Raw genomic sequence first — 25,193 nt, 5'->3', positions numbered from 1 at the left:
CCAGAAAACGGGCAAGGGCTTGGCAAGAGTCAGATCATCAACCACCCTTCCCCTCCCCACTCCAGAGTCCAGCAGCTGGGGAGAAAGATCAGAAACCTCCTTTGTGCCAGTTCCAGAAACATGTCTTATTGGTATCAGTGGGCGCCCATCTTGGTGTCAGGCAGGGAATCTGACTGCAGCCTTGCCCTTGGGCCTCACAACCCAAGATAGGACAGGGAAACACTTGGTGGGCCAAGTGAGGCACACTTATAGGCAGGGGAAGGGATTACATCCCTCAGAAGCCTTTGGGGAAGTGGCCAAGGAGCTGGTAAATAGCACAAGGAGGAATAGGGGAAGCGAATTCCCAGTGGAAGGAACAGGACAGGCCAAGGTAGAGGAGAGCGGAGCAGAAGATCAGTGATGAATTATGGAGGATTATGGTTTGGCTGGAGAGGAGAGTGTGTGTGTGTGTGTGTGTGTAAGAGGAGGCAGGAGAGACTAGCTGGGACCAGAGGGGCTCAGATGCCAGCTGAGGAGCTGGGGCTTGAATCCTGTAAGCTGGGATAGTTCTTTTGACTCCAGCGTAGTCTGGTATTTCAGTTGCTGGGAAGGGCAGGGTGGTGCTTCATAGGCCTGAGCGAGACAAACTGCTTAGCCAGGAGTTTGTAGGATGTTTCCGTGCAGAATGTTCTGAAGCAGAGTCGGAGCACCGGGGCTGGTGGACTCTGGGAGCGAGACCAGCACCTGCTCTGCAGCGAACTCAGGCCCCAGCTTTCCTCAGCTCCCACTCCTTGCCCCACCGGCGCCAGTTCCTCAGGCCTCACCGGGCTGAGGTCACAGGTGCAGGTCTGTGACAGCCCAGCCACTAGGCTAGAGCAGAACAGTGGCCACCAGAACCCACCTTTCTGGCCTACAGCGCACTTGCAGGGTAACCCCGGTCCCTGATACTCTGGGCTTGTTTGTTGGGAATGTCAAGAAGAGGACATGCAGCTCAGCAGGTCGCCCTGCTCACTTAATGTGTTAATTGCTCTTCCCAAACACATGCTGCATTCCAGGTTCCAGGTGTCACTCTGGCACGCGGTGTGTGTGTGTGTGTGTGTGTGTGTGTGTGTGTGTGTGTGTGCCCCTGTGCGTGCTCACTTCTGCGTTGGTGTGTGAGCACGTGAGGGTGTATTTATAGGGTATTGATACAAGCTCTTCTTCCACCCTGACCTCGGGCTTGAAGGGTTGAACACATGCATTAAAATGATCTTCCCAACCCTGGCTTGTTCCCCTGCAACACCGGACATCGGTCTGTCTGTTTTACTCCCTGAAGTGTCTGTCTTTCCTCCATGTCGGGGCAAGCCTGTGAAGTTGTTTGGTTTAATGCAGCCTCTACAGACAGGGTGGGCAGGAGGCAGCCAGAGGTTGCTGGAGCCAAGCTTTGTCCAACGTAGGGAGCTATGTGAGTATATGTGCTGCTTCTGTGTGGCTATATCAGTTAGGTTTGTAGGGTCGTGTGCAACAGAAACTGACGGACTATCTTAAGAAAACAATTTGCTGGAAACACATTAGGAGTTCACATAATCCAAGGGAAGATTGGAGATTCAGGAGCCACGGCTCCCTGGGCCATCTTACTGGGGGGCTTTCAAGCTCCAGACAAATTTTCCTTCTCTTTTTGCCACCCTACTCAAGATTGAAAGCACTGGGCGAGAGTGTTTGGTTGGATCCTATGCCTGTGTCTGGTTTATAGCTCCGTTAAGACCAGGAAACCAGGGTGCTGTTAGGAAGTAGGGTGGACTCTGAGCATCAAAACAAAACAGCAATGAAAGGAAAAGACAAAAGACAAAAGCAAAGATGGTGTCCATTACAATGATGTCGGGCAGGCCACTGCCCCTCTCAGATGGGGTCTCTCCATGAGAAAGGGAAAAGGCTGGACTCATGTCCTTCAAGGGAGTCTTCATTTCTGATGGTCTGAGTTTCCATGATCAAAGGAAGCTGACGCTTCTGTAATTTAGAAAGTGTTAAAAATATTCAAATGACAGAACAGGAACTTCTGTGTTACTGGGGACTCAGAGCCATCTATTCTGAGCAGGAGAGAGGCAGAGATGAGGCATTCTGAACAAAACCTGTGAGGCAGGCTGGGGCTGTAGGATAGAGGGGCTGCAGCAAATCCCCAGCTTGGCAACAGCAGGAGCAGAGAGGAGGTGCCTTTCCCCCCTCTCGTGGGTGGGGACGTGTGGAGAAGGTAATCAAAGGGTGGAGGCAAATGGCACATGGAAGCTAATGGAGGGTGGAGTCAATCAAGGAGAAAATGCCTTTTCCAAAGGGGCCAGGAAAGGAATCGGGCTGGTTTCTGAGTCACTCAGCAATAGACACGTGATGCAAATCAACACAGACTTCCTGAGCACCTGCTAAATGTCATTTACTCATTCAATCAACAAACATTCTCTGAACACCTCCTCTGTACTGGACTGCAGAGATGAATCAGACAGGGTATTGGTCCTTGAGGCTCACAGTCTGTTGTGAGGTGGGTGTGTGTGGGTTAGACTCATGTACAAACCTAATTAGCACAATGTTTTTGGTATGATGAATGAAGGGATACATAAGTTACTCAAGTAGCCCAAAGGAGGAAATGACAATTGTTTAGGCTGGTCAGGGAGGGCTTCCTGGAGGAAGTCGTGTCTGTGCTGGGTTTCTGAAGGATAAGTGGGAGGGGTGAACTGGGTAGACAGCATAAGCAGGGCATGACTAAAGGGCCTGGGGAGGTGGGTTGCCCATGTGACGCTCTCCGTGGTACTGAATCATCATGGCATTAGTAGGACAAAAGCTTTTGTGTTGAGGGGAGAGCAGGGACTGTACACAAGTGCCCTCAATTCCTGCTCCAGGAAGTATAATAACTGTCAGTGAGTTCAGGGAGCTCCGTTTTCAGTGTGGTGGAACGTAATCTTGAGAGATGGGCAGTAGGATCTGAGGGTGAAGATTCACATGAGTCATGCAGGGTTATGAAGGGTCTTGGAAATCACGTTAAGGAACGTCGATATTTTTGATCCTATAGGCAGTAAGGAGCCATGGAAAGGTTTCGTGCAAGGTAGTGATGGTGTCATATGTGTGATTTAGAAAATAATGGTAAAAAAGTGTGGAGAAAAGACGAAGGGAAAGTTGGGGCCCGTGGTGTTGAATTTTAAAAGGGTCCAAGTGAGAGAAGAGAGTTGTGAACTAGGTCAGTGAGCAATGGGGACATTGGGAGATAGTAACGAGAAAAACTGGACAGCACCTACAAGGTGAGAGTTGAGGGAGAAGAAGGAGTCCCAAATGACTCCCTGGTTTCCTGCTTGGTGACAATGTGGATGATGGTGCTCTTTGTCCAGAAATAAATGATACCAGGGTGGGAGAGGTTTAGGGGAAAGATGATGAGGTCATTTTTGTATGTGCTGAATTCAAGGTGCTGTGGGATATCTACAGGGGAATGTGCGGGAGATTGCATGTGGACCTAGTGCTGGGAGGTGAGGCCACGTCTAGAGATGGAGATCGGGGTGTTACGGGCATGCAGTGATTGCTGAAAGCCCACACCTGGATGAGAGGCTGCTAAGGGAGAGTGTAGCAAGTGAGAGGGAAGAGACTGCGGCCCACGTCCTGGAGACACTCCTGTATGAGGGGATGGGTAAAGGGGAGTGGACTGAGCTCCCAGGTATCAGCCTTGGGGGAGCTGGTCTCCTCTCTCTCTCTCTCTCTCTCTCTCTCTCTCTCTCTTCCTTTCTTCCTTTCTTCCTTCCTTCCTTTCTTCTCTCTCTCTCTCTCTCTCTCTTTTTCTTTTTGTTCTTTATTTTTTAAGTACTGTAAGAGTTTTTTTTTTGGGCCAAACAAGATATACCTCGAAATAAGATCTCAGCAGACAGGAAAATGCCACCGGGAGCTGGTGTTTCTTAGAGTGTGTTCTGCAAAGCTCTAGACCTCTTACAAGATGTTCTGTGGTTTAGTACACGTGGGGACATGACAACCTACACCTGCCCCCTGGGAGACTCACAGGGTAAGAGTCTCATGGACTCTCAGATTAAAGGCTCTGAAAAGTCCCCCGGTAAGGACACCTACGTCTCTGTGTTTACCTACCATTTCCCAAATGTACTTGCCCTTGGAATACTGGCCACTAATGTCCCATTTGTTTTGAAGTTGTGGTCTGGACCTAATGAATGAATATCAGAAAGTCCTTTAGCCGTCATTGAGTTCAGCCTCCCATTATGCCATTGAAGAAATGGTGTCCTAGAAAAGCTAAGAGCAGCATTGTGGGGCAGTAGAGGAAACGCTGGATTAGGGGGTAGACACACCTGGGCTTAGTTGCAGCCCTGCCGTTTACTGGGTATGTGGGCAGATTACTTCTCTTCCCTGGGCCTCAGTTTCATCAGTGGTGAGATGGAGATAAGAACCCTAGAAGTCCTATGGCTAATCGTGCCATGATACCGCCAGATGCTCTCAGAAGGTCACTGCTGTGACTTGCTCAGGGCCACACAGCCAGAAAGGGCTTATTGTTTTCCCTGCTGCTCTGCCCTAAGTGGTCCCTTATTCCACTCAAAGACTTACTCTAGAGAGTGCCTTTGAGATAAATCCCAGAAAAACCCACACAGTGGGAATAGCTGGCTTGCTTGGTGGCAGCTCAGAGGTTCCCCAAATTTCAAAGGCTCAGAACTGCCATCTTCCCCTGCTCTGGGGCCTACTCAGCAGGGGAAAGGGAGAGCCATGGAAAGGGAATGCTCCCCTTTCTGGTCATGGGCTAAAACTGTCTCCCTGGGCATGGCTGTGGCTGAAAGGTTGAGGAATTGAGGGGAGTGGAAAGGGGACCTTGGGGCTGAGTTTAGAGCCACGGTTGTGCCTCCTTCGCAGCTGAACGGTCTCACAGCCAGACACTGCTCTAGCTGGCACCGTCACATGTGATGGTCATTGCTGGGGCTTAGGACCAGCGCCATGGAACTCCTAGGCCTGTTAATCTCCTGTCATCCTAGACCACCTAGAGGGACTTTCCTATCTGGCTTTGCAGGCCTGAGCTCAGCAAGCTGGAAAGAGGCAGCAAGGCAACTTTCAGAATGAAATCTGTTCCTAACCTTTCCGTCACATTCATTCATACCCAACCTCCCGAAGCATATTTTTAGTCACTTTGCAGAATTTAAGATACACCTTGAAGGCAGCAAGAAACACCAGCTTGGGAATTAACTCTGCTCACAGGAGACAGTGGGGCGGGTGTGTGTGTGTGTGTGTGTGTGTGGGGGGGTGCCTCGTGCTGTGTCACCCATTTGCTATGTCATGACTCAGTGTGGCTGACACCCTCACGAAATGCACCTACCCATGGATGTCAGGTCCGGGGCAACCTGCTGTGGGAACTGAGCTTCCAGCCCAGGGGGTTGGTATCAGAGCCCTGGGTCAGCCCCCCCCCCCCCCCCGCCACCTGCCACTGACCAGCTCGCATGTCCATGATAGGGTCATTTCTGGGCCCTGGGACCTGTCTGTGAAACACGGGGTAATTCTGTGTTCCCAGGCTCGTCTAGTTTTACCATTCTGTCTTCAGCACTTTGCACAGGATTTTAATTTCAATCAAAGCCTCAGACTGATGAATGGGAGAGGGAGAAGGGGGGCATCACAAAACTACAGCACCTCTGAGATGGGTGATAATGGTGATTGTGGCTCTGAACACAGAAGCTACCCAACCACACTCTCCATGGGAGACAGGACTCCCCTCTCCCCTGACCATTTGTAGACTTCCAGACCATCTGGAGTTTATCCTTCTATCTACCCTCAGAGAGAGAAACTGAGACCCAGAGAGAATTAGGGGTATAGTCCAGGATCATGCCACCCTTCCGGGCAGAGGTGGGCTAGGACCCAGCCTCCTGTCTTCCATTCAAGACTTTGCTCCCTACCTAGTGCTCAGCTGGAAGCCTGATGCTTGGGGATGCCACGCCCTCAGGGGAGGAGGCCCCTTCTTTTTTTTTTTTTTTTTTAAATTAAAGTCTATTGGGGTGACAATTGTTAGTAAAGTTACATAGATTTCAGGTGTACAATTCTGTATTACATCATCTATAAATCCCATTGTGTGTTCACCACACAGAGTCAGTTATTCTTCTATCACCATATATTTGGAGGAGGCCCCTTCTTAATGCCCTGATTTTGGTGGGCCCCAATTGGAGTTCTGGCCCTCCCTGCCAGGGGCTGCCTTTCTGTGAGACAGGGGTAGGGTCTTGGTGCGCACACAGGAATGGGGGCAGGGAGGTTGAGGGCTGGATTTGGGTTTTCCTGGGGAGGTGGCCAACATAGACTTCTGTGCCTCGTGGAGGCCTGGGTCCTGGGCCAAACCCCCACCGGTCATGCTTCGTGGTTCTTAACGCAGCTCTCCCTAAACTGATTAAATCAGGGCGGGTGAGGAGCTGCTGGAGCGGCCACAGGCTCTCCTACAGGCGCCCCCGACTTACCCGAGACCCTCTCTCCAGGATGTCCATATGCCTTGAGCTGTCTCCCAGAGTCTCCGCCAAGAGCCCACTCCTGTGTTAGGGAGTGGGGACGGAGGGCATTGAGTGAGTGCTGGGGAGTCCTGCCCCCTGCACCCTATTGATAGCTCCACAGCTCCCACAAACCCCCTCCCGGTCCTTGCCCGCCTAGTTAGCCGCGAGGCTCCGGCGTGACTGCGCCCTCGTCGGGCGGGAGGGACTCTGCGGCACCCCCCCCACCGCCCCCCGGGGCAGCACGTGCGGGGCGGGGCTTTGCTGGAGCTGGGAGCTGATTGGGCGTGACCTGTGGGCGGGGCTGGACTTCAGCTGTCAGAGGGGCCCGGCTGCGACGGTGCAGCGGGCTGAACCTTGGCCGCGCCACAGCCGGGCCAGAGCGCAGCAGCCGACGGGGTCCGGCCGGGATGGTGCAGCGGCGGTTCCAAGGCGCACACACGCCCTGAGTGGGCCCAAGCTGGGCGGTGCGCCCCCCGCGCCCCCCGCCGCCCCGATCCCGACCGGCATGATGTGCCTGGAATGCGCCTCGGCGGCGGCGGGCGGCGCGGAGGAGGAGGAGGCGGACGCGGAGCGGCGGCGCCGGCGCCGGGGGTCGCAGCTAGGGGCTGGCGGTGGTGTTTGCTGCGGAGCACGGGCAGCGGGTGCCGCTGGAGTCGCGGCCGTGGACGATGAGGTTCAGACGCTGTCAGGCAGCGTGAGGCGAGTCCCGTCCGGACCCCCTAGCACCCCCAGCACCCCCAGCTGCGCAGCTGCTGCCAAGGGCCCCGGCTCGCAGCAGCCCAAACCCGCCAGCTTGGGCCGCGGGCGGGTGGCAGCCGCCGCCATCCTCAGCTTGGGCAACGTGCTCAACTACCTGGACAGGTACACCGTAGCAGGTGAGCTAGTGCCCCACCCAGGCCGAGAACCAGGACCCCCTGTCTCGAGGTACCCCGGGGAGCCTTTGGTCCCAGGCCCTCTATATCCAAACCTTATGTGGGGTCCCTAAAGGCCCTCCACTCAGGCACAACTGGGTAAGTGAGGCCCCGTGATCCACGGGTCCAGTCTAGGGACAGCCCCCCACCCGGGGCCAGAGGTTGGGGGAGTCCCCACCCCTGGAGTAGCCTGCGCGTCCTCGCCAGCCCTTGAGGTCCCATCCGTTGTCCTCTTTTCCGCGAGTCTCCTCTGCGTCTGTGCGTTCTCGCCTCTGCGCCCCCTTCCGCCCCCGCCTCAGGTTCCCCGGCCTCTCCTCCCCTCCCCCCAGCGCAGGCGGTTTGTCGGTCCGTAGCTGTCAGTTCCTTCCTTCCTCCGCCGCCTCCACTCCCCTGCGTGCGTGCGGCGAGTGCGCGCACCCCTTGCTGGTGTGCGCCAGAGGAGACCGAGTGTGTGCGCGCAGGCGGCGCGGATGTGTGTGTGAGCGTGTGAGCGCGTGGCTGACAAAGGCTCCCGGCTGCGGGGTGCGGAGGGAGGGGCGGGGCGGGGCCGTGGCGCCCGGGGACCCAGGATGCGGTTTGCAGCTGGCCCTGGCTAGAGGCCTGAAGATGTCTTCTCCTGCTCTATGGCGCCTGGGGCCTGGGGTACGGCTCAGGCCACTGGCTAGAGAGAGGTTGCCTGATCCTCTGTGAGCATCTCTGAGAACCAGCCTTGGGGATGGGTTGGGGGGGTCCATAGAACAACTGGGTTCTAGTCCCAGACTTCCCTTCCTGTGCTTGGTGTGTGACCTTGGGCCAGTTTCAGCTTGTGTTTAGGTCTGTTTCCCGTTTGTGAAGTGGTTGGTCCCTGGGCCCTTTGGGGATGGACAGGGTCCTGGAATTCTGGTGTGCTCACTTCATCCCTCAGTTCTCAGGGGTCTGCCAGGAGGGACTTTGCCTAGACGGAGCTGCTCCTACATGGGAACGGTGCAGCATTGAGAGAAAAGGACTGTGGCCAGGCTGGCATAGGTGAGGGCTCCCTGCAGAAGGAAAGCAGTGACTGTGTACCTGGCATGCTGTCCCAGAACCTGCCTAACCACAGCTTTGTAAAATGGAACTACAAAAAAGAAAAAGAAAGAGAATGAATTTTGGACAGACGCTACAGAGAACTTTGTGGTGATTGAGAGGAAAGCCCTGGCATAAACCGGATGCCACCTGGGTCCTCTTCTCCTGGCCTCAGTCTCCTCCTCTGTTGATTGGGGTTTTGTGAAGGGAAGAACTCTGATGGGAGTGCAGAGTCTTCCCATTCTCGCTTTCAAAACCCTTGGCTCTATTTCTCTGTTACGGGAAGTTGGAATCGGGTACCAGTGGCACCAGTCTCTGAGGTGGGCTGTCCCCAACAGTCTCTTACTTTGGTCTGGTGAGCAGGAATACCCCATACAGGCCAAGTGCACCATCATGCATGTGCCTGCCTGGGACCAGGGAGCTCAGGTACCACCCTAAGGTGGGGGAGAAGTCAGAGAACATCAGGGACCTGTCGTCAGTACAAAATAGACTTCTGTATACAGATAGGGAAAGCAAGGCGCCTGTACAACCCTTGTCCAAGATGGCCAGGAGAGTGCAGAAGGCTGGCGTTAGATCTACCAGGAAGCCTTGCCTGGGAAGAGGTTTCCCACCCTCTCTCAGCAATGAATGGTGCTGCTTCTGGCACTGTAGCACTTTCCAACTTGTTTTTTCCGGCCCCAGACCACCCCCTCTGATAGTCTCAGGGAAGCGGACTCTGGCAGGGACTGAGGAGGAGAGGGTGGGATCAGGGAGGTCGGGTGCTTTCTGATCCAACCCTGACTTGGGTCCCAGAGTCAGAATGTCAGAATGGGGGAAGGAGATGGGAAATTTCTGGTGAATTGGTAAGTGGGGGGTGGAGAGCTCTGGCTAAGAGGGGCGTGGGGCAGTAGGGAGGAAGGCCCGGAAAGCCCTGTGCAAACACCCTCCTGGGTTGTGCATCCCTCCCTGTCCTGGCTGGAGCTGGAGCTCATGCACTGCCCCGCCCCCAACATACAACATACACAGATTTCCTCTCCGGATAAGCCTGGTTCCCTCTCCCTCTGCCCCTACATGCCCTTGTCCCCAACTTCAGTTTTTAGGAAGATTTGCTGTCTCTATGGCAACTACTATGGCTTGATGGGTCAAGCAGGGGAATGGTTATTCCAGGCCTGAGTCCACCTGTTGCTGGCTGGCCCAGCTAAGAGAGAGCAGGTGACATTCCACTGCATAGTCACCTTTGATGTTCCCACCCACCTGGCCTCTGAGAACCTCCCAATCTGGCCCTGACTCCCCTCTCAAAGAATGAGGGGAGTTCCCACCCTCTTCCTTTAAATCTGTCTTGTGCATTTCTGTCTTCATGAAATGGATCAGCTCTGTCCAAAAGGAATATAACGCAAGCCCCATATATAATTTAAAATTTTCTAGTAGCTACATTAAAAAAGTAAAAAGAAAGAAGTGAAATGAATTCATATATTTTATTCAACTCAATATACCCAACATATTTCAATATAATCAATATAAAAGCTATGAATTAAATATTTTACCTTCTTTTTCATACTAAGTTGTGAAACCCGGTGTGTGTTTGACATTTATAGCACATGTCAGTTTAGATGAGCTGTATTTCAGGTGCTCAGCAGCCACTGTGGCTGGGGCCACTGCAGTGGGTAGATCACGCAGGTCTAGAGCTTTGATGCCAGAGTTTGAGTCCAGGTTTTTCAACTACCAGCTGTGTAACCTTGGTGATGTCGCCTGAGACTTCTGGGGGCTCATTTCCTGCTCTCCACCTTCCAGGTTGTATAGAATAAATGGGAATGTCTCTTAAGCACCTGGGACAAGGCCCGACTCCTAGGAGAGCTTCACAAATGTCAGCTGCCTTCTCTTCCATGCCTCTGTTCAAGCTGTGCCCCAGCCATGGTGCTCTGCCCAATTTTCTCTGTTTTGGGCAGTCTCATTCCGGACACCTTTGCAAACCCCTCCCTTCTCCATCGGGGCTGGTCTCCATCCTGGGAACTCCAGTAGGTTCTGCCTCTGCCCTGGCATTCCCAGAGCCACTGGGTGATCCAGCTAATTATGGCCTCTCCTCCTGCCATGGGAACCCCCTGAGGGCCGCAGACCTCGGGAGCTCTTGCTCTTGCTTTCCTTACTGAGCCTTGCTTCCACTGGATGAAATTGAGGTTGCCCAGAAACCAACGGCCTCTAAACCCTCTTTCCCTCTGCCTCCTTGTGTGGATGGGGGCGCTGACACCTGGAGAATGCAGACACTTATCCAAGGTCCCACGGCAGGGCAGAGCAGGACCAGAACCCCCCAGTTCAGTGTTCTCTTGGTAGAAGCAGGGACATGGCCCCCGCTTCTGGCCTAGAAACCCAGAGACTGCTGGCCAGGATAAGCGTCCCCTGGGCAGATGAATTTTAGCTCAATATAACAAAGGCAGTTTGAGCTCCCTTAGGGCACATGGTTCCCGCTCCTGTGGGCCCTACCACTCTGGCAGCCACCCCCTCTCCATTCTGAGCCCGCTCGTGGCTGCCAGGTCAGGAGAAGGAGGGAGCCCCTCAGGCAAGGGTCCTGGGTCCCCTCTTCCCAGCTCTGCTTCTTGGTGCCAGAGCTGCCTCTGCCCCATCTGTAGAATGGAAGCAGAGCGGAGGGTGTAGGTGGCAGCCTTCTGCTCCTGGAACCAGGCTCAGTAAGAAGGAGGTGGCGCCAGCTCTGTTCATGGTTGGAGAATGACTATTTGAGAGCTGAGATCCTTCCCCAACTTCTCTGGAATACCTGGCCTTTCCTGATACCTGTGCCTTTTCCCTTTGATCCAGCTCGTGGCAGACTGGGTCCTTGAAATTAAGCAAGGCGGGGGCTGGTGAGGAGAGGCAGAGCCCTGCCCTGGGGGAGTCCTTTTCTGCCAAAGAAGCTGAGACCAGTATCCGTGGCAACTGCTCACTAACACAAACCCAGAAGGGCATCTGAGCATAGGGACCCAGCCAAGAACACAGGCCTGGCAGGGACTCGGAGCTTCCCCACACACCTGAGCTGGGTGCCGGAGGGGGCGGCTAGGTTGGGGCTCTTGGCTCTTTTTGTGTCTGCCTGGTTGAATCTGTCCAGAGCTGACAGATGGGGAAATGGAGGCCCAGGGCCTTTTACAGGGTCACTTGGGTGGGTGGAGGACAAGCCAAGCCCCAAGCTCTGTGGCTGTCTTTATGGATAAAGATAGTCAATACCACCTCTGCCCCACCTCCTCAGGTAGTCTTGTCTCTGTGGGTGGCCCTGTCCTAGCCACCACCACACCAAATCTGTAGGATGGAGAGTCCCAGGGCCACATTCCAGAGCGGCTTTCTGGCAGGTCAGCACCCAGGTGAACCACCAGCTGGCCTGGAATGCTGGCATCCTAATGACTAACTGCCAGCTGCCCATTTCCTTCATCCTTCTTCCTCCTCAGGCACCTTCCAATTGGTTCTATCAGCACCTCGGGTGTGCTGTTAACTTGTTAGAGGAAGTACCTTGAAACTCACCGCCTTAGTCTGAGACTCAGGGCCTTTTAATGCCGCAGTCTGTGACTTAGTGTCTCATTTTGTGAATGGGGCAGGAAGGCTGCAGGGTGACAGGTTACAGCTGGATCAGAGCTGCCCAGACAGGAAGTGGCTTTTGTTTCTGCCTGGGTGCAGGGGCCTGAAATCCTGAGGGTAGAAAGGGGGTAAGAATGAGGGAGGCAAAGAGGACACTGACTTGATCCCCAGGCTTCTAGGGCTGGGCTTCCTATTGGGCCCTGTATGTCTTCTGGGCTGAGTTTCTTGCTGCTGGCTTTGCCAGACTTGCTGTGTGACCTGAGGCAGATCCTGACCCTCTCTGAGCCCTGAATCCGCAATAGATGATTTTGCTCCGCTCTTTCCATTGTCAGGCTCTTGCTCCCAAGTGTAGTGTGGGAGTAACTCTTGTTTGCTGGCCCCTGGCTCTGCCTGCACCTCCCTGGCCCAGGACAACCAGGTCTGTTCCCTAGCCGTTGCAGCAGCCAACCTGTTTCCCTGGGTGGGTCTCAGCTGTGCCTCTGTCCTCCTAGGAAGTCTTGCCCTACTCTCTGGGCTGAGCCAGGCACCTAACTCCTGCTTTTCAACTGTACTCTATCCCATATCCATCACAGCATCTACCCCCATTTGGGTGGCCATCTCCCTCTAGCCTCAAGGGGCTGAGCCTGGTCATCTCTTGACCCCAATATGCGAGGGGGGGCTGGCACAGGCTTGGCCCTTGTTGACTAACTGAGTGGCAGAGTTGGGGGAACCCAGATGTCCCTGAGCCCAAAGCCCATCCTTATGGGCTGAAGGGGCCTTGCTAGGTTTGGATGACCGTCGATAAGGACCAGGCCCCTATTGTTGAGGCCAGGGCTTCTGTCACAGTGGCTGGTTCTACCTGTTTGTCCTGACCAGGGCATACAATGAGTTGCGGGGCCTCGCACCCCCAGGAAGGAAATTGGGGAAGTGGTCAGCACAATCCCTGTTTGTCCAGCCCTCAGCCCTGACAGTGGGGCCCCCTCACCCCCACACTGGGCAGAATGGTTTCTGTACATTCAAGAGGGTTCTGTGGTGGCTTTGCCCAGTCTCTTCTGTAGAGAGGGCACTCGAGGAGAAGGGCTGGCCCCAAGTCACACAGTGAGGCTGTCTGCTCTGGGCCTGGCCCTCTCTTGATAGCTGAGAGGTTGGTGAAAGGAGTCCTAGGGGAGATGTGGCCGAGGGCAGAGCAGTTACATTAGAGCAAGAAAGAAGAGGAACAATGCACTCGTCAGAACTTGTGGGCTAGGACTGGGGCCTGGTCTCCTATCTCCTCTCAGTCCTCTGCTGTCATGGAGACCTTGCTAGGGTCTCCCCACAACTGGAAGCTCCATGAGGTCTTTATGGTCCCGTCACTGTCAAGCATGGATTTGCTGAATGGGGACCCGGGAGGCAAGGAACATGATTAGGCTTTGTAAACTGTAAAGCACTGTGCCTAGGGATGGATGGTGTTACTTGGTCACACACTGTTTTTAGCACCCATGTGAGGGCTGTTGGTGTGGATGTGGCGACAGGGCTGGTTGCACCTTCTTTTCTGGGGTGAGGTGGGGGAACACAGGCCAGGTCTGCAGCTTGGAGGCCAGTTCAGCCTCGTTCCTGCCTGGTTCTGCGGCCTTTGTCTCATTTACTTTCTGAATCTCAATTTTCTACCCAAGAAATGGGAGCAGAAGTCGCTGGTCACTGAACAGCACACCAGGAGAAGCTGGGAATTTGTGGGCTTCAGCTGCACCATTCTGGGGTCACTTATCTCTCCCTCAACAACCAACAACCCCGCCCCCAGCCCCGTTTTATCCTATGTCTGTGGTCACACAGGCCATGCCCTCCAAGGGTCATGATAAGGGTGTGGCCACCTTATCTCCTCCCCGGTGGTCTTGGGAGCCCCTGAGGTAGGATAGGGCCTGGGAGGCTCAGCTGGGAAAGGAGTGGCTCTGCAAAGCCCCTAAATTGCTAAGGCTGAGTCTGGTTCCAGGAAAGCTGGCCCCAAATGATAGGCTAGAACCACAGGACAGAGGCCAGGCTGCCTGTCCCCGCCCACTCTGGGCATAGAGACTTGGTGGGAAGAAGGGAGGGCTCTCTGCGCTCTGGGGGTGGTTCCTCTCTAGGGCTGGTGGGGTCTGTGGGCAGAGCTCTTCGGAGGGAGGCGTGTTATGGTCTCCCGCTGGAGTGCTCTTTAGAGGGACAAGTTCAGAGTCTAGGTTCTCTAGGGAGAGGGGAGGGCCTCTTTGAGGGGCTGGGGACTTGCCGAGATGACCACATCCCCGTGGTCCCTGCAGAGATGACTACTAAGCTGTCTGGACATTAATGACCCAGACATGTAGGGCGACCCTAAGGGAAGAGGGTCAGCATATATAGAGCAAATGCAATTGAGATTTCGGATGGACCCAGCAGGGATGTATGGGGATCCTGAATCCCTCTCAGATGGGCAACCTGAGGCGTACAGTAGGGGCCAGAGATCCTGGAGGACACTCAGCTTGTCCCTGGGGGACAGGAAGTTCTGGGGCAGGTAGAAGGGTGTGTACCTGAGAGCCTGGGTCCCCAGCTCGGAAAGCCTTAGCCAGTCCCCTTAGGCTAGGGGCAGGGGGAGGGTTGTCAGCGGGGACAGGCTGTGGTTTCCCAGCCTTAGCCATCCAGAGCCAGGTCAGCAGAGCCAGGCCCTCAGGCCCCTATAATTACTAGAGCGGGACCTGTGGCCTAGCGTTGAAGCAGGAGCAAGACTTCTGGAGTGAGCCAGCTCTGAGGCCTCCACAGGGGGACCAGTATCCTTACTAGAGGGACTGGCCAATGGCAGGCATGGCCCATCCCTTCAGATCCCTATACCCTGTCTTTCCAGCCATCTGCCCCTATTTTGGAGAAAAGGTGATGAGGTGGGAGTTTCCATTGTTCTCTGTCTTGGCCAGGGCTCCTCATGCCTGAGTTAATGATCTATGATAACATTTATTGACTATGTACTATGTGCCAGGCACCTTCTAAGCAGTTTACATGTATTAACCCATTTAAGCCTCACAACAACCATAGGAAGCAGATCTTAAAATTAAGTCACATTATAGGTGAGGAAACTTGCACAGAGAGGTTAAGTAACTTGCCTAGGGTCACACAGCAGGAAGGTAGAAAAGCTAAGATTCGAAATCAGATGGTCTGGCTCTGGAGCCCATGCTCTTTGGAATTCAGCTAAGTTGCTTGCTGCTCTGAGAGGCCAGGTGAACGTAAGGTGATGATGACTGCTTGGGGGACTGAGCTTGAGCGCCAGGTAGCCTTCCCCGGCTGACTAGGCAAGAAGAAACCTCAGGATCATGTTGTTCCAACCTTGCATCTGAGGCTGGTCAAAGTGGGGGCTCCCAAGGTCAGTGTGGGTGTCTTCTTCCATCTTCAGCTCTTTGAGGACTCTGTGATATCAGCAGGTTAGGGTCTGGACCTGTCTCCTCTCGGGGCTTCTGAGGGACCAACAGTGATGAGGGATCACCGTATCTGTGACCAGCCAGCGGGGTGAGTCAGGCCAGAGTCCATCCAGCTCTGGGGTGCCTTCAAGCTTATAGGCACCTCTTCAACAAGAGCCACAGAGGAGGGAGTTGACGACGGAGGAGGGGGCATCCTGGCAGATGTGACCTTGGATCTGAGCTCTGAACGAGATGGATTTTAATAAGTGGAGATGGACACCCCAGGAAGAGGACATGACTGCGGTCAAGGCTTGGAGGCCTGCAGGCAGTGATGGGGGACTCACAGGGGCCTCAGACGAGTCAGGCCAATGGTTTCCGGTTTCCAATTCCCTGGGCTGTGTGTTAATAGATCCCTGGGTCTTACCTTTAGAGAGGCTGATTGTGCAGACGTGGTCATGGAGGCCTCAAATGCTAGGAGAAACCTCGGCTCAATTTGAGTGCCAATGGGGAGCCGCTAAGCACTAACTGGGCAGCCATACCAAAGAGCTAATAAAGGTAACACTCTTAGAACAGTGTCTGGCACTTAGTAAGCACACAGCACATGTTAGTACCCAGAGTATTGTTGTTGTTAGTAGTAATATTACTGACCCAGTGGCCTGGGCCATGGATTTTGAAGAACTTATGGGTGACTTGAGCCTTAGCCAGAGGTGACAACCACTGGGCCATGGATTTAGCTCCTTGAATCTGGACACTGTCTTTGGTCTCTGAAGTCCAGCGCAGGACTTAGTAGTAGGAGATCGGTAAGTGCTTGTGAGCTCAGCTGCAGGAAGGAGGCTGGATGGGCCGGCAGGGTCTGGTGGCAGGGAGCCTGGGGAGGAGGCTGGGTGGTGAAGAAGACAGAGAATTGTTAGGGCCTATTCATGGGGCTGTGGGGGAAGGGAGGGTGCCATGGCCGAGTCCTAAGTGTCTGGCCTGGGTAGTGCAATGGAACCACTCAGGGAATGGGGAGCAGCTGGTGGTGGAGCCATGGACTCGGAGTCCAGGTGGCCGGGACACTGAGGGATGAGAGTCTGTGGGACTGAGCCACCGGGGGTGGTTGATTTCAGGGGAGTGATGGAGTGGGGGAGGGGAGAGAACTCTTCTAAGAACTTCACCTGTGAAGGGGGAGCGAGAAGGAGCGGCTGGCAGAGGGGACGAGTCAGGATTGCTTTCACCACCAGGCTGAGAGATGTGAGCACTTTTGTGGGCTGATGTGCAGGGGACAGAGTGAGGGAGATGCTGAGGGAGAAGCTCAAGCCAAGGGGGGACCCAGGGCACGATCCCTGGGAGGCTGGAGAGACACCGGCCTAGAGCTGGGGACAGTTGCCCTTAGACAAGAGGCAACACCCTTGGGGGGTGTAGCTGGGGTCAATGCATGAGAAAATTCAGATGCTCTTGTTGTTCCAGAGTGTTTTCTTGGCCCTGGGGTGAGGACCCTATGGGCAGAGGGTGATTCTGGCTGTGGATTTGGGGTGACTGCCTAGAAAGGCCTGGATTGGGAGCTGTGGCCGTGGGATGGCTGGGGGCTGAGTGTGGTGTGGGAGCCCCACCTTGCATGCCTCTGGCCTGTGGGGCTGGTGCAGTGGGCTTGGCTTGAACTATAGGGTGCTGCTCCTGGGCATGAGGCCCATCCTGTGACCCACCAAACCTCAGCCTCCAGGAAAGAGGCTAAAAATAAAGCTGTGGTGAAGAAGGGAGGGGCTGTGTGGGCCCAAGCCAGGCTGGAGCCCAGAGGAAAATCTGAGACGACCGGCTGGGCTTCCGTGACACACGCTTCCCGTGCCAGTGGCCGGCAGGATCTCACCCACTTGTGGCCATAGCCCCTTCCAGGCCTATAAGAGGGCAAACAACCCAGAAAGGCTTAGGCAGGGCCTGACCTAGGGTCTATGGCCTGCACGAGGCCCTGTTCCCTGGAAAGGTTTTCTCTAGCCTTCTACCTGGAGCTCAGGCCTTGGCTCCAAGACTGAGCTCCAGGGTTTGCCAGGGTTTGGGCATCCAAAGCTTCCTGTGTCTTGGGGTCTAGGCTGCCTGGGAGTTCCCAGGGGCCCTGGATGCCCATCTGATGTAGAGAAATATTCCTCCGCCTTACCAGGAGCCCTGTGTTATAGAGAAGGTCAGGGGAGGCTTCCTGGAGGCAGAGGCAAATGCTGGGCCTTGAAATAATGGGATGGGGAGCGTGTCCAGTCAGGTGGCTAGACCGTGCTTTGGGAGGAAACAAGCGTGTTTTGATTTGCTGTGCACACAGGCCATCTTCACGATGACCCTTCTGATATGGCCTCCTTCCCAGGAAGTGAGCCACAACCTCCATCTGGCTGTGGAGAGGGACCCACTGTTTAGGGACCAGAGGAAGTTTTACCCTCCCACCGCCTGCCAGCTCCACCCATCCTAGACAGTCCCTGTCCTGGGTTCTGGAGATGACTTGCTATGTCCCCCGCCCTCAAGGGGCTTATGGCCTAGTGGGGGTGATGTGGACCCTCACCCATCCATCAGTGTGTCCAGTCCACAAGCAGTCACTGTGGGCTGGCTGTGTGCTGGGCCCTGGGCTGGGGGACAAGGGTGAAGCAAGCAGAAGCAGTGTGGTAGAAGAACACGCTTTGGTTTAGGCAATAGACCTGGTTTCAGATCTTACCTCTAATACCTGAAGTGCTGTATGACAATTGATTGCACTTCTGGGAGTCTCGGTTTCCTCATGTGTAAAATGGGGGTGACAGTCATAGATACCAGCATACGTAGCAGGGGTAGACATACCACGTGAAGAGCCTCACATGGTACCTGGCACTTAGCAGGAACCAATAACTGGTGGCTCTTAGCTCCTGGACATAGTGGGTCCAAGGAGCTCATATCCATGTCCCTATGTATTTTCCCTGTAGAACTAAGTCTAGTGTGACACATGCTAAAATAAGGAAGGACAGGGACAACTAACTTATTAAGGGTGGTGGTAGGGGAAGAAATCAGGGAAGACTTCCCAGAAAAGGAGGCACCTGAACTAGTCTTAAAGGAGTGGCAGGAATTAGCAGAGCCAACAAAGTAGGGTAGGAGAGGGTAGCATGTATAGTTGGGGAGCCATGCGTAGTTTGGGGTTGCTAAGGTACGGGGTGGAGGGGTGGTGTCCTAAGACGTGACGCTGGTGAGCGGGGTTGGCAGGGCTGAACCTGCATCCCTGTGGCCTGGTGAAGGGCTTGGGTCCTCCCCCGAGGCACTGGGGAGCCACAGTTGATGATGACTCTGCAAGAGAGGGGTGTAATCAGACCCGCACGTCAGGAGGGGAACAGGATTTGGTTCAGGGGTGGGAATGGACTGTGGAGTGGGAAGTAAGGATGGGTGGTCCTCCCAAGGTCAGGCCCAATCATGCCACCCATAGGCCCCAGTGGAACTCTGAGCGTCTGAGGTCATATTGGGGCACTTTGGAGGTCCCACTTGGTGGCCCTGCCCTCTGCAGGCCCAAGACCGGTCCCTGGCTTCTGCCTTCAAGGCAAAGCCACAGCCTGTCTTGGTTATTAAGTCATTAACTGGGCCTCACACAGCCTCTTCATTACGGGTAATTATGGGAAATCCACTGTGTGCATTAACAAGGCGGAGGCCAGCTTTTCCAGGCTGTCTGGCTGCTAGGACAGCTGCAGGGTCTGACCCACATCCCAGGAAACTGCTCAGCATCCTAGCCCTGGGTCTTAGGAGGAACAGTGACACGCTACTTTCTCCACTTCTCCACCTTCAGCCATCAGACAGGACCCTCAGACAGTGCTTGGAGATCCGACTGTCACCCACTTTCCCGTTGTATGACTAAGCATGTGGCTTACCTCAGTTTCCTCATCTTTCCAGTGGGATAATAGTACCAGCTGCATAGGGTGGTGTGAGGGTTGAACTAGCAAAGCACTTAATGCTCAGCGATTTGAACCATCATCATTTCATCATCATCATCATCATCGTCATCATGAAGAGCTCTGGGAGTCCCCTGAAGGCAGGGACCAGTCCCTTCCTCTGAGGCAGGCCCCGTCTCCTCTTCCTTTCCCCCTGCTCCTTCTCAGTGCACATATGCAGTGGTTGGGGGGGCTCTGGCCTGCGGCCCAGCCTCCTGCTGTCCTCAGACATAAGCCAAGGTGAGGGCCCCTGGGCCCTCGGGGCTGGGGGTTGTGCTTACCCAGGGCCCTGGTTAAGTGCTCTGAAAGGCGCCAGGGGCTCAGGAGTTTGCTGACCCCCACATAGCCATGGCTGTGTCTGTCCACATGTGGGGGTGGTTTCTGGTTGTTCTGGTTGCCCCGCTCCTTGACATGCAAAGCCCTAATGGGAGAGCAGAAGTGGCTGGGGCATGGGAGAAGGGATCCCCTTCCCCCAGGAAAGCAGGCCTGGAGCCCTGCCTGCTTCTCTGTGCACCTCAGCCCCTGCATTGGAAAATTGAGGGTCCTGGTTAAAATCCTGAGGACAGCTGGGTGGAGTGTATGCTGTGTTTGCTTGTGTGTGCACCTGTGCTTGTGTACACGTGCAGCTGAGCAAGTGTGAGCATTACCTGGGAGCACCCTCAGCCCCCTCCCAGCCAGAGGGTTTTCCCTGCAGCTTTTAGTGGCTGCCCACCCACTCTCTGGGCTTCAGACTTGGTGGTCTCCCGTGAGGGCGGAGCCCATGTCTGTTCCTCAGGTGCCAGCACCCAGTCGGAGGCTGGGCCACAGGTGGGCCAGAGGCCCAGGGTAGCAGATAGAAGGCTTGGCTGCCGCACTGAGCCGAGCAACCATGAGGAGCCTGGCCTGTCTGACCTCAGGCCCCTGCAGTGGCCAAGGGAGGGTGTGGGACCCTATCCCCAGGGTGAGCACGGAGGCCCAGTTGGGCAGGATAGAAACTTGGCCTCCGAGGTGCCCAGTGGCCTAACTAAACTGGGCAGGGTGGAGCTGTGTAGATGGGGCCAGGCTGGGCCCTGCGAGGTGGAAAGAGGGCTGGACTGGGAGTGGAGTCCCCTAGGTGGGGTTGGGGAGTTGGGGTACCAGGCGTCGGATGTCGCAGTAAGTACCCTCTGTCTTCCCCTCCAGGAGTCCTTCTGGACATCCAGCAGCACTTCGGGGTCAAGGACCAAGGCGCAGGCTTGCTGCAGTCAGGTGAGGCACACCACCGCTGCCAGGTCCTGGCACTCCCTGCTGGGTCTCTGCCAGGGCCCGACTCACTTTGCATCCAAATCCCACTGTTGCCCCTCACAAATCACCCCTTCTCCAGCCTCTGCTTCTCTTCTTAGAAAACTATAAATCACACCTGCCCTAAGGGGCTGTGAGAGATATGCCAGCCTGGAGGCCAAGGGGTCAGGCACTTGGGGGTGACCCTTCTTTGGGGTCCTGGGGCCTCATCAGGACCCAGGGATCCAGGTTCCGTCTTGAGGCTGGTGAGAGAGCAAGTGCTTATTTCAGTAACTTGGGCAATGTTGACGGAGCCTTATCAATACTGTTTCCATGTTGTCCTCTAGCCCCAGTTCCTTCTACTGCCATCAACCCGGGCATCACCTTCAAAGTCAAAGCACCTGACCAGCCTCAGAGCTGCTCGTGTTCCCAGACTCAGGGCAGGAGCCTGAGGATCTGAGTCCTGGGCTCTTCTGGGGCCTGAGGTCCTCGGCCCTGTCTCCCTTGGGATCCTGGCCTCCTGACTGGCGAGGAGGCTGGAGACCCCTGAGCTAGGGCAACACGGCAGGTCATTACGCAGTTATTCCAGCCTGTCTGGCCCTCCCTCCAGGGTCCATGTCTCCCTCGTCCCTGCCCTGCCCACTACATGGCCCCAGTGGACCTGAGCTCCTGGCGCCCTGGCCCTCCCACTAGCTGTGGCCATGCTGGCCGTGCCCTCAGCAGGCCCCTTAGATCTGGGCAGAGACCCAGAACTAGTGGTGCATGCCAGGGTTGGTCTGCCTTGGCCCAAACCTTGCTCTATGGCTGGGCCTGGTCCCCTTGGCCCTGATTCCCCTGGGCTCTCCTGGGAGGGAGTGGTAGCGATAGCTGGCTCTGTCCAGGAACCTGCCTGACCTGTCTAGGTGGCATTCCACTATGCACAGTGCCAGGCCTCCACGATGAGTCCATAGAGCGCAGCTGCCTGTGTCATTTCCCACATGGGGTCTTTGGGGCTCAGAGAGAGGGATGTGATAGCTCTGGGGCTTAGCCCTAATATGACAGAGTTGATGGACCTAGGACTGGGGCAAGCCTGTGTGGGCCAGCACCTCCTAAGGGTGGCCAGGTTCCTGCCATGCTGTGTGTCATGCTGCACGTCACCTCCATCCAGGACGTGAGCCCAAACCCCTCCCCTGGCCTCTGCACCCTTGCTGGGCCTCCCTGGCTGGGCCAGAGCAAGTCATCCCACCTTGGGGCCTGGGACAGGTCCCTCCAGCCTCCTGGGTTCTGCACTCACAGTGCCCAGCTCTGACCATGGGGAAGAGAGAGTTCGAGCTAGATGGGAGCGTGGGAGGGAGCAGGCTGCTGGGCTGGTGGACGACGGGGAGGAGAGAGCCTAGCCACCGAGCAGCCACCCTCTGTGGCCCCTGAGTTACTGAGAACCGGCTGAGCTTTATCCTCTCCTGGTCCTGGCCGGCTGAGTGACGTAGAGCAAGGCTCTACCTCAGCCTCTTCCATTAAACCCTCCCCGAGTGAGATCAGGGCCAGCACAGCCCCCCAGGGAGAGGGTGGGAGGGTCGTGAGGGTCGTAGCACTGCCACAGTTGTGTCCCAGGCTGCCTTCCGGGCTGAGCAAGGTCATGGCAATCCCTACTGATGCCTGTCCCCTGGGCCGGAGGTGGACAAATACCCCACGGGCATCATCTTGTTTGATTCTTTCTCCTACAAGCTCCCTTTGGTCAGCTTCACTTTCCAGATGAAGGGATAGAGGTCAAGAGAGGGGAAATGACTTGCTTAAGATCTCATGGTAAGAGGCTAGCGGATCTGGTTCTGTGTATGCTGTCCTCTTGCCCTGGGGAAGGGCACCAATGGCCACTGGATTGGTGAGGCTTGTCCCAGGTGTCTGAGAGTCACAGCTCAGTGTTCTCAGCGTGGGTGCCTCTGGGCCATGGTGAGAGTCCCAGCACTTTCAGAGACGCCCCCCTAGTCCTGACTCCCTGGCCCTCACCCTATCACCTACCCCTGGCACAGCTGGGATGGCTCCCCAGAGTGTCCTCACACCTTTGGCCATCTGAGCCAAGAAGCTAGGCAAGCTAGACCAGGATATGATTCAGGGGACACCCAGGCAAATCACCTAATTGGCCTGGGCCGCAGGCACCTGTGTCTTCCCTAAGCCCTGATAAGGTCAGAGCCAGATGGAGGGCGCCAGCCAGGTGTTGGTTCTTGCCTAGATCAAAGGGTCGGGGCTGAGAGCAAAGCTGTCTGCTTATTTCTGGGCACCGGTTCTGCGGGGCCAGGAGACAGGGTCGGGGGTGGCTAAGGGTTAGGCCTGGGCCTGCCCCTGCTGTTCCCCTTGGGACCGGAATTTGAGTGCTGGTTTGGGAAGAGCTTGCTTTCTGTAGCCCCTTTGTAGCTTGCTGCCGCCTCACAGCTGCCCCCAAAGTCTCCTGCAGCAGCCATAGCTCAGCCTCTGTGAAAGCCCACAGCAGAATTATAGCTCTTGGGTCTTGCTGTTTGGGAAATCAGGAGCCCCCATAGCCTACATCTAAAGGGCCAGCTGCGTCTGAACTTGCTGCTCAGCAGGTCCTGTGCTGTGCTCTGCCATAGACTCCGTCCCTGAACTCAGGAAGACTCCCTCTCTGGATGGGAACAGAAAAGGTATCCCGTTCCCACCCAGGCACAGGGGGACTGTGGGAGCCCGGGAGCAAATGGCAGTGAGTGCACACCTACCTCTGCCTGGTGGCAGGTGGAGAAGACTTCCCCAGGAGGGGACATTTGAGTGGGGCTTTGAAGGATGAGTTAGAGTTTATTCAGGGAAAAGGACTTCCAGTCAGTTTGTCAGAATGAGTAGATGTGAGAAGCCCTCCTTCCCCCTCCACGCTGGATAAGATATGCCAAGACACATTTAAACGACATAGCTGAGCTTGAAAGCTAAAGCTAGCAGGGAAATTTCCAGATGCCAGAAGCAAAGATTTGAACTTAAAACCAGGAGTGGGAGCTGGTATTGAAGTCAAGTGATACAGAGTGTTTGGGGACCAGTATATGTCTTAGAAGCTTGTTACAGTATTTTTAATATAAACATTTTTTATGATGAAGAAAAGTTAAATATCCATAAAAAGTAAAGAGAACAATACAGTGACCTCCATATAGCCATCACCCAGATTCATCCAAGTGTCACCAGTCTGGTCCAGTTCCCAGGCTTGGGGATTTCTTTGTTCTGAGGATTGGACAGTGCAGGAGTTGTAGTGTTACGTGGGTTACTCGGTTTCCACTCAGAGCCCAGGGCAAGCTCCCTGATTTCAAGCTGTGGCCCCAGGCCAGTGGGCAGTTTTTCCATCTGTGACAGGACATCTCCTTCCTAGTCCCAGCTTTATGCAGAGAGCCTAGTCCAACCCCTGCTTTGTACAGGTCTGAGACTTCCTTTCCCTTCCCCATGTAGGCCTTATGTTTCCAGAGACCCCAGCAAAGGCAAATCCAGAACTGCTCCTTAGGGAAGCCTGCATGGGACACAGACGACAATTCCCACTGAACTCAAATTCAAAACGAGTAGAGCACACAAGGAAACCCACCTTTGTGGGAGGGAGTCAGCCAGCCCAGAGAAATGGGAAAACCAACTCCTGAAGAGACTTTACATTAGGTGTACTTATTTTTCAAAGCTCTACAGGGAAGAGTAAAATTTACAAGACAGGTACAGCACCTTATTAAAAAAAGAACAGGGAGATGTTTAAAAGACTTAACTTTCAGTTTTCACTAGTGAAACATAAGTATTAAAATTAAAATGTGATAATTAGGGGAGTTAACAAGTAGACTAGACCCAGTGGAAGAGAAAATAAGCAAGTTAGAGGATGGGTCTGAGGAAATCAGCACAAATATAGCTCAGGGGAGGGGGGGCAAGAGTGAAGGTTGTGATACTGGCTCTGGTGACCTGTAGTTCATCAGCCATGGGCTGAAGTGTGGGGAGAAGGGAGGGAGAGGAGGCTGGACAATAAGCAGGGTCTGACTGTGAAAGGCTTTTGTCTTGGGGCAGCGGGGAGCTGGAGAAAGTTTCAGAGCAGGACAGGTCCCTGTGTCATGTATGCATCAGGACGTTTACTCTGGGGCCCAGTGTGGGAATGGATGACAGAGGAGGCTGGAAGGCAGTTCAGCTCTGGGGTTTGTGGGGTCATGAGGAAGTGCCAGGATGGGGAGTGGGGAACGGGGGATGAGGGGAGGGACAGAGGAAGAGCCAGCTCAGATTGAAACTAGACAGTGCCTCTGCTTTGGGGCTGAGTCTCCTTCTGGCCTTGCTCCCTTCCCTGCTTCCGCCAGCCCAGCGACATCCTCCACTTCGGTTCTGAAGGCAAAGCTGGGCGGTCCCTGTGGCTACTCCTCCGGGGCCTTCCGGCAGCCTGAGAGGCCTACCCAGGGCTTAGATCCCGAGCAGACTATAAAGGAGGAGTGGTTCCTGCAGGAAGTCTGGGCATGGTGGCTTTCAGGCACAGATGGGTTCTCCCCATCATCTTGGCTGGCCTGGGCTGCCATGTTCTACCTCCTGTGGGCAGGGCGGGTACTCAGGCAGAACCTGACCCCTGCCTACCTCATGCCTGCCCAAGTACTCTCCCTGCCCACAGGATGTGGAAAGTGGCAGATCTTTTCCAAATAACAGGTCGCCCAGATCTGGACTATGTAAAAATAGTCCTGGTTCAGCCCAGGCGAGTGGAGGCTGGACATGGACTCACGGCCACAGCGTGGGAGCCCAGGGCGCCCCCAGCTCAGACCTCACCCAGTCCTGCTCCAGGACCACCTTCTGGGGTCAAACAGCACC

At 55.1% G+C, this 25,193-nt stretch overlaps 1 protein-coding gene across 4 annotated transcripts in view; it reads left to right on the top strand.

The window, feature by feature from the left end:
- Window positions 1-6,748: 6,748 nt before the first annotated feature.
- The window catches only part of SPNS2 (SPNS lysolipid transporter 2, sphingosine-1-phosphate), a 35,377-nt gene continuing 16,932 nt past the window's right edge, over window positions 6,749-25,193 (top strand). The window contains exons 1-2 of one of the 4 annotated variants that reach the window (XM_074320408.1): window positions 6,749-7,318; window positions 20,337-20,402. In XM_074320408.1, coding sequence (XP_074176509.1) covers window positions 6,949-7,318; window positions 20,337-20,402 — 436 coding nt within the window. In that variant the 5' untranslated portion in view covers window positions 6,749-6,948. The remainder of the gene's footprint in view (window positions 7,319-20,336; window positions 20,403-25,193) is intronic. The other 3 variants (XR_012492304.1, XM_019743823.2, XM_074320409.1) reach the window with 3 other exon arrangements.

Source organism: Rhinolophus sinicus, linkage group LG15, assembly GCF_036562045.2.
Source record: "Rhinolophus sinicus isolate RSC01 linkage group LG15, ASM3656204v1, whole genome shotgun sequence".
Taxonomy (NCBI): domain Eukaryota; kingdom Metazoa; phylum Chordata; class Mammalia; order Chiroptera; family Rhinolophidae; genus Rhinolophus; species Rhinolophus sinicus.
This window is presented reverse-complemented; position numbering and strand designations above follow the sequence as displayed.